At 38.5% G+C, this 9017-nt stretch overlaps 2 protein-coding genes across 2 annotated transcripts in view; both read right to left on the reverse strand.

Moving 5' to 3' along the window:
- Positions 1-9017, reverse strand: part of LOC111842474 (interferon-induced very large GTPase 1-like) — a 100911-nt gene that overhangs the window by 47954 nt on the left and 43940 nt on the right. The window lies entirely within an intron of this gene.
- On the reverse strand, positions 1153-8203 carry LOC140593544 (interferon-induced very large GTPase 1-like). The gene has a single exon (XM_072718469.1). It carries the CDS (start codon positions 8201-8203, stop codon positions 1205-1207), a length of 6999 nt encoding a protein of 2332 aa, XP_072574570.1. The 3' UTR covers positions 1153-1204.

The following is a 9017-nucleotide window of genomic DNA, read 5'->3' on the forward strand; positions in this document are numbered from 1 at the left end:
TTGTGCATAATCATTTGTATGGCTGTGCCAAAGCATTTGCAGTTTGACCAAAACAATGAGACTTTGCATGTATGATGTGCACAAGTGACTCGATGATGTGGAGGTTATACAAGTAGTTATGAGAATTTCATTTCTGATCTGAGAAATGCACCAAAGTGACTGAGAAAAACTATTATATGATCATTAAAAGTTCTAGGTTATGATGAAGGCCCACATTCCTCGGTTTTATTTTGTTAAAATAATAACCAAATAAGGTTGGAAATGTTATTATATGCACCGTGTTATACTGAAGCTTGTGACTTTGACACTGAAAGGTTAATGCATTATCGGTCAAGCATATTCTTTATACACCTCTATTACATTTTATATGTTGAAACGACTTTCGGTAGAAGGGAATGTTTGAAGTGTTAGAATGACCAGTGATTAACCAATTCTCTCTCCTGTTCTAATATACATAAAATGAGTTAGAGAAAGCTACCCCCTCACACACACGCACACAGACAAAAAAACGTGCCGAGGTTAACTCGAGCCACCAAATTGCCCATAGGTGTGTATGTGCCAGTGACTGCTGTGTGTGAGTGTGCCATTGAATCAAGTGGTTTACCCTGAAAGCTGATTATTTCCATACATTCAGTACTGTACATTCATGAAAATAACTCCCTCTGAAAATTATGGTCTTGACAGAGAACCATATTACACAGGGTATGGACAACAAAGAGATACTTTTATTAGACTACAGGGTTTTCCCTAAGAGCAATATTAATACAACTTGCAACTATATTTAATTTCACTGCAAAAACAGATGGAACATACAGACATAGTAGGAGCTACATATGATGTCAAGCAGTGTAAGCAGTAATATATGTCATTAATTATTAAAGATTAATGTAATTAAAGATCAAATACAATGAGAGCAGTAATAAGGATGTTTGTCCTTGGCACAAAAATTAAAAGAATAGAAGCTAATTTGTCTAAAACATTTTCATTTCAAAACTATAATAGGTACATTCAGATATTTAACGATATATTTAAAGATACCTATTTATAAAAAAAAAAAAAAGACACAACCTAAATTCAAAAATTAACATTAAATCAAAGTAAGGTTTGCTCTTATCCATAGACTTTTGTTTTAGTTTCTTTACCCCATAAAACGCTTCACGTTTCCTTGTGAGATTTATCTTGCATATACATCATTGCAGTAGTTTTAGTCTCTTATGTTTAATTCCTCCAGCACTGATTTCTCGGTGATTTCTCTCCAGCTGTCAGGAATCGCACCTTTGCCTTTAAATTTGTATCCACATGTATCCTCCCACTCCTTCTGAAACCTGCAGATAAACCATTTCCAGTAACCCTGTGTGCTCCCATCTGCGGTGATGCTCCACTTATCATAAGGGTCACCAGCATCTCTGTAGGACTTATAGGGGATCAATTTTTCATCTGGATGGATTATGAATGAACCATCACTGCTTACATCGGTTGTGCAAAAAGTGATTGAAAATTCATCTGTTTTATGATAATGGACGTGACCTATAGCACAGGACCGGTGAAACTGAACCCTGTGGTCACAACTGTGGCTAACTATAGTATTTGTGCAGATGGCCTTGCAGAAAGGGCACTGAGCCCAACATCCTTCAAGCTGTTTAAAAAGAATCTCTATTGTTTTCTGCTTTAAGAGGCATAAATGCTGAGAAGATGCATCAACCTTTTCCATATTTTCACTTTTAACCACCTCTTCAAGATACTCGGCCATCATGTCTTTCAGAAACTTTGTGTCTCTAATGTCTTCATCCTGAATGCTTGTCAGACTCTCCCTGTTTATGACCATGCGGCCCCCAAGTTTTTTACAGAAATGATCGAGCCACATGGATGCATTGCCGTTCTTCAGGTTCACTTCCTCAGATGCCTCTGCGCTGGTGCGTAAAATGCACAATTTCATTTCTTCTAGATGTCCATGAAACATCTCCTGCAGTTTTTTGTAGTCTTTGCAAAATGTTTCCACATGTTCACCAATAAACCTTTTAAAATACGACTTTGGGTTGTGAATGTATTCGTCGTAGAACTCAAAATTCTTCTGAATTGCAAGGTGCCTCAGTATATGATTTTCAAGGTTGCATCTGTTGCCACTGAATGCTGGGTTGCTGCATTTCATAGTATCAATGATTTGCAACTTAATTTGATTGTAAATTGCCTCTTCAACTGCAGGCTGAATGTCGTTGAATAAAAACTTAGCAAATATTGTCACTGAGTTCGCTCCTTTGCAATAGTTTTTGAACATCTGGAAGTACTGTTCCCTTTTACTTTGCAGGTAGGTTATTGGATTGTTAGCTTTCTTGAATGACTTGTGCATTTTTTGAAACCTCTGGACAGAACTGAGGCAAACAAAAATTGACAAGTCAACTCTGTATTCATATGTGAATTTCACACTTTCATTGCGCTCATATTCCTGAATGTGTCTTTCAACCTCATCTAGTATTTCAAATATGAAATTGTTATTGAAATCTGTCTTTTCCAATTCTTTGTTCCTAATGTATTCATCAACCATGTGATTCACATTTCGGTGGAGTTTTTGAGCAAACTCCTGGGGAATCCCCATTCCAATTTTTTCTTTAATCCATCCTTTAACAGACTGGTTGATATGTTTTGTCTTTGTAAATTCAAACCTTGGATTTTCAGGTATCGTTTTAATCTTGTTCACAATGTCTGCCTGTTTTTGGAAGCGAGAGTACAGAATATCTTCCACTATAGCTTTTATGTTGATTGGCTTATCAGGCTGCTGATCATTAGCTATTTCAGCTACCCACTCGACCCAGAGTGAACTGAATTCTTCTTCCACTTGTTTATCAGTGAGCCTCTTGTCCTTCAGTGAAGTTGCCATGGTTTTGCTTTTTTGCATCAGGTTTTTTTCATAAAGTGATTTTTTCTGATCTAGTTCTGACATACTTCTCTTAACTTCAATTAACATTTTGCATTGTTTTTGGGTTTCTTCAATGAGCTCATTCTTCAGGCTCTCAAGTCGGTTTTCAACATTCCCTTTCCATTTAATAAGGATTTCGGCCTGTTTGTCATCTTTGAAATGTGCCTCAATCTCCCTTTTTAATGCAGTATAAACTTCATCAAAGTCAGAAATCACATTTATGCTACTGACATCCAAAATTTTGTTGCTTCCAATTTGGTTTTTCAACTTGGTCTGTGTTTCCAATGAATATTTCCTTAACTTCCATGACCACTGAGCATACTTCTCTTCCAAGCTGCTGTACACCATAATTTCCAAAGTATTTCTGAAGCTGAAAACAAAATTTTCCTGCAAAAGTGCGTTCCAGAGGTCTTGAACTCGCAGTCTGAATTGTGACAATGACGGAAATCGAAAGCCTGTCTGCCAGTCTGCAATTGAAAGCAGCTTAGTTTTCAGGTCCTGAACATTCTGGCTGTAGGATGGATTTGGGGGAGCCATAGGTGGATCCCCCTCCAGGAGATTTTTAAAGTAAAACACTTGAGATTGCAAATCAAACTGTATTACATCACTGAAGCTGTAGCCATCGTCAATGCCCTCCTCCTTTGCTGCAGTCTGAGCCATTTCATCCAGCTTCTCCTGAAGGCGCCTCCTCCCCTCCATGTTTTTATCACCAGCTGATGCTTCTGCTACATTCTGGTGCACAAATATGCAGCTTGGTTGGATTTTAACCTGTTTCATCCTTAAGAAAGCCTGCACACAAATCTGTAGGATCTCATGCATCTCCGATGGATTTTCTCCCATGATGTTGATGACAGTCATGTCACCAATTCCAATGATGAACGTGGCAAGTTCATTATCATGGTTCAGTGATGTTTTAGTGCTGAGCTCTGGAGAGCGAAGACCTTCGGTGTCAACAACCAGTAAAAAATCAAAGCCAAGCTCCTCTCTGATTTTCTGGTCCACCTTTACCATCTGCATAAAAGCACCGCGCGTACACCTCCCTGCACTTACAGTGAACTGAAGACCAAACATGGTATTCAGCAAGGTTGATTTACCTGAGCTTTGGAGTCCCAAGATAGACAGCACATACACCTTTTTGTCCCCAAGATTATCAATGAGACTCTTCAGGACAGCTTGTACCCAAATAATGGGTACATGTGATTCATCCCCATCCATCAGCTCTAGTGGGTATCCTGAAATTAGCATTTCAGCTCCCAGTGCAGGGAGCGCACCAACAGACCGTTTATCAGAACATTCATACATCTGACCGACCTCTCTCATGATGTGCTGTAATCCAATTGTACTTGCAGCCATCTTTTCAGATATGGAATTAAGCTCTTTACTGAGCATATCAAGTTCTTCTGCTTTCTCCTTTGTCTTGGGGACATTTTTCATTTGGGACCAAGTTGAGTGGTAATGCTCCTCAAGTTTTGCAAGGTCGTCAGAAGATAACTCATCGAGTAAAACTCTGAGCCATTGCAACATGTAGAATTTTGTGTCTTCTGCATGCTCACTTGATGTTAAACAGTCCAAGAATGATTTCATGAAATCATTGAGTGACAAAGCTTTTTCCCTCTGTTCTTGACGTGTGGCTTTCATGCCACTTAGAATCTCACTTTTTTGTTGTTCAATGGTTTCATTTGTCTTGCAACTCAGGCGATACTGCTGCTTATTTTTCAAGCACCAATTATGCCACAGTTCACCATGCAGAGGCAGAAAGTCCTTTTTGATATCTGAAATGCGTTTTTCCTTCAACAAACAAACTAAAGTCTGCGCCAGTTCCTGTCCATCTTTGAATGACTGCTTGTCCTCATCAACTTTGAACTTTAGTTTTCTTGCTTCATTAGAACAGTTTTCAATGCTCTGTCTCTTGTTATAATTTGCAATGCATTGCTTGATATTGGTTATGAGTTCCTCTGTTAACTCTGCTTCATTCCTGTTCTTGGCAGCTAGTCTCACTTTGAGTGGATTTTTTGAACCCTGAACCCTTTCACTTCCAGAAAAGAGGCAGATCAATGGGATAGGAGACTGAGAGAGATTTTGACAAATTGTTTTTGTTTCTTCATCCTGTAGCTGTTCTGACAGTAGAAGCACATTCACTGTACTTACTGCCTGCAGAAATTGAAGTTGCTGTTGATGGTCTTTTGCATCACCATGAAGGTTTAGAAATGCAACACAGTCATCAAATATGTCATCTTTCTTTCCTCCTGGACAGTACCAGGCGATCTCGACAACCCCATTCATAAGCATGCTGTCCGGAGCACTGCCTTTACAGTGCCGATTGAAGAACACATTGTGTCTCTGTTTGCTAATGACAGAATTCAGAATTTGCGATTTGGAGGTGAAAGAGCTCCCCAGCCTTAAAAAAGAGACAACTGGCACCAGTGTGCTGAACATTTGCCTGGTTTGGTATTTTCCAGGGTTGTCTGCGCTCGAGTTTATCATGCTTTTCCATGATTTTTTGATGTGCCGTAGAGGCCAGAGAGGGAATTCCAGGTCTTCTGTACATGGGTTGGGAAATAAGAAAGGTAGTGCAAACTGGCAGGCAGAGAGTTTTGTGTACATGTACTGTCTTAGAAAGTCATTGGCACAGTGGAAGACCGCCATGTGGATATCCATGGGATGGATGTGCGACTCTGTACCTGCCAGATCTGCTCCACTGGTTGGTTCCTCATTTGTACTGAAAAAATCAAAATCGTCAAAGGTTGTACCATCATCTTCTAGAAGTGAACCAGTTGCTACTGGTTTAAAAGAGAGATATCTGACATTGTAATCTAAAATCATGAGCTTATACAGATATTGACTCTTCAGATCTTCCACTGTATCTGGTTCATTTAGGCAAAGAGACAAACTGTCAATAACAAGAATATCATTCAGTTTATTTTTTTTGGGAAAGAGACCACTGAGGCCAAGTTTTTTGAATAAATTGGTAGAGTTATTCATTGCTGTTTCACTAGCTGGTATATTTGTAAAATCGGTTGTGTCTTCGGAGAAAGACAATTGATTTGGTGGTAAACTACCCAGCTGTAACGCTGTATCCTCTTGATTTATATTTTCTTCTTTCATGTTTGATTCCCTTATAAAAGAATTCAACTCTTCTTCAAGGAGTTCCCAGTTACTATGACATTTTTCAACCATCAATTTTATTGCACTTGAAATGTTGTCCCTCAGGTGTGATTTAATTAACTCTAACCGTGCTTTTTTTTTCTCAGAAGAAATATATTCTTCTTCTTTGGATAAAGTCAGCACTTTCAGAAAAACGTAGGCTTGAGCTTTTGATACACTTTGCTCTTTCAGAGAGCAATATTCCTTGTAAGATCTTTCCATCTCATTTTGCAAGAAGTTGATTTCATTCCAGTCCAGAAGATGATTAAATATCTTGCTCTCACAGCAGTATCCCAAAGCATCAATACTGGACAGAACCAAGAGTTCGGCTTCATGTTGTTGCTGGTCACTTAGGGTTTGACACAAGGAGTTCAGTGAGTTGGTAACGTTGCATGTGGCTTTCACCTTGGATGATCGGTGTTCACTGGAACTGAAGTTGCACTGACCTAATCCTTCTGTGTTTTGTTTGAGGATCTTTATTAGCTCTGGAATATCTGACACTGGAATATGTGTCCTCACATTTTCCTCAGGCTGATATGCCCACTTCATTATTTCACTTATGCCTGAGAAGTTTTTCACTGCATCATGAGGTTCTAGAAGAGCACGCATCAAAAATCTAAGGTATATCGCCTGTTCACTTTTGTTTTCTGTAACAATGTCCAACAAGAAATCTTGAAGTGTTGGATTTGAGAGACACATTTTAACCCAATTGTTGTGAGACCCCGTCACATTCCTCAACTTGTTTTTTAAATCTAACAATTGTATCAAATGTATTTCACTTTCTGAGGTTTTCCAGTCCTTAACAGTTTGAATCATTTTCCTTGCACTTTCAACAGCATCCAGAATATTTTCTCCCCACATTTGTTCCACACTTTGATTTGTAACATTACTGAATATGTCCCTTAAACAAGTTGCTAACCTGTATGCATTTTGGAAGGCATCACTGTGAGCTGCCATTATTATCTCCCACACTGGAACAAAGGTGGTTCCTCTGTCAATTACACTCCAGGTTTTGTTGCTGGTGACAATATGTGTCTTCCACTGAAAGTGGTCATCAATATGAGCTGGACCACCGGTCTTTTGTACAGACAAGCATACTTGACTCATGAGGGCTTCGTTATGATTTCTTTGAAGAGCACCTTTCAGCTGTGTAGATGATGTTGTTACTCCCGCTGAGAAGTTCCGTGAAAGACCACTATATGCAGCACCAACATACACATTTAGGGCATCTGATGTTAAGCTCTTCACCTCTGAAAGCTCACTAGTTTTAAAGCCTTCAGCAGATACTCTCCAGCAGAATACTCCCCCAAAATGTATAGGACCCTGATTCACATGAGAGCCAAATCTTTTAAAAAAATTTACAACTCTGCGTGTGAGTACTTCTTGATCATTTGAATTTAAAAGGATTGTTTCAATTGACTTTAGTTCCTGAACGGCTCCATCAAGCAATTTCAGTTTCTCTTTGTTGAAGAAGCTGGAAGCCAAAGGCACATAGTTGTACTTTATGCAATATATATGAGACTGTTCACATGACTGTTCATTTGACTTTTCTTCTTCGTGAGACTGCTTCACATTTGTTGTATTTTCAAGCCTGAAGCCACAAAATCCAACATTCAAGGCACTAGTTAAACTGGAGCCCAGTCTTTCCATGGCCTTTTGAAAAACTGACTCTGACTTGTGGGATGAAAATTCTTTCTGTTCAAACAATACACTCTGCTCAGGCCCACGAAGTGAGAAAGATTCAGGGATCTCAATCAGCTGCTGTCTCTCTTCTAGCAGGTCTTCCAAATTCCCAGTTTTGTAAACACCTTGAAGACACAAACCTCCAGATGCACTTTTCAGAACATCCTCAACTGAAATGTTCTCTAGTGAGAATGAGGAGCTTTCCAAAGCATTAAGATTACCATGAATATTCTCTATGAGATCTTTCAAAGTTTGACCTTGAGCCCAATTTTCCTTTGGGACATCCAATGCTACTCGGATCCGATCCTCAGTGTCTTTCACCATAGGATCATTTTGATCTTTGCCTTCCTTTAACAAGTTCTTAAGCTCATCTAGAGCTTTCCTGAGATTCTTATGTGTCTCCTCAAATGACCCCTTTCTCTTCTCTTGTGTTCCACTATGATTTTCTTTAGATGAATCCATTATCCTTTATTTCTTACTTTACAAATCAATAGTAAGTGTTACTTGAGTTCTATACCTTAATTTACCTTCATACAGGACAGTAATGTGAAAAACCAATCCACGGTTTCACTTCAAGGTGTATCATTTTTGGTGTTAATTCCTTTTTTTTAGCCTAGAAAATAAAAGAAAATAATTTCAGTCCACAAAGATTGTCAAATTTTTGCTATGAAAAATAATGAGAACCGGTGGATTACAAACCGCCCTGACTGACACACCACGACTACAGGGAATAGAATAAAGATTAAATATATATTTAAATATATTATCTGTCTAAATAATGTTCATTAAAATCTTTATTTTTAAATGGTTTTGTTAAATTTTGAATATACAAGCAGTGCTTCCTGCAGAAGATATGAAGCAGGTACAAGATAAGTCTGGTGACATTTTCCCTGCATTTTTTTCATAACAGCCACATAATAGCTACATGCTTCAGAACTATTCTAAATAGCATCGTGTCCTGCTAATGCCCCTCCCTAAAATATGATTCTCGCCCACATGTGAAGAAATTTTGTTCTCTGAACAAAAGCTAATATAGGATAATGATTTACTTCAAGGACACCAATGAAAAAGTCAGAATCCAAGTAAACTGGGCCATCGTACCTTCAAATTTGGAGTGAGGAAGAGGACATACTGTGACAGATAAGAATTCCTGCAAGAAACAGGAGAGAATTAGATACTGGTAAATTCTATACTGCTTGAAACCAGACCATATCATTGCATCACATTACAGTTTGTGCTTAATGCCCAAAACTGCTTCATGGTTATAAGAACATGA

This window comes from Paramormyrops kingsleyae, chromosome 12 (assembly GCF_048594095.1).
Source record: "Paramormyrops kingsleyae isolate MSU_618 chromosome 12, PKINGS_0.4, whole genome shotgun sequence".
Lineage (NCBI taxonomy): Eukaryota > Metazoa > Chordata > Actinopteri > Osteoglossiformes > Mormyridae > Paramormyrops > Paramormyrops kingsleyae.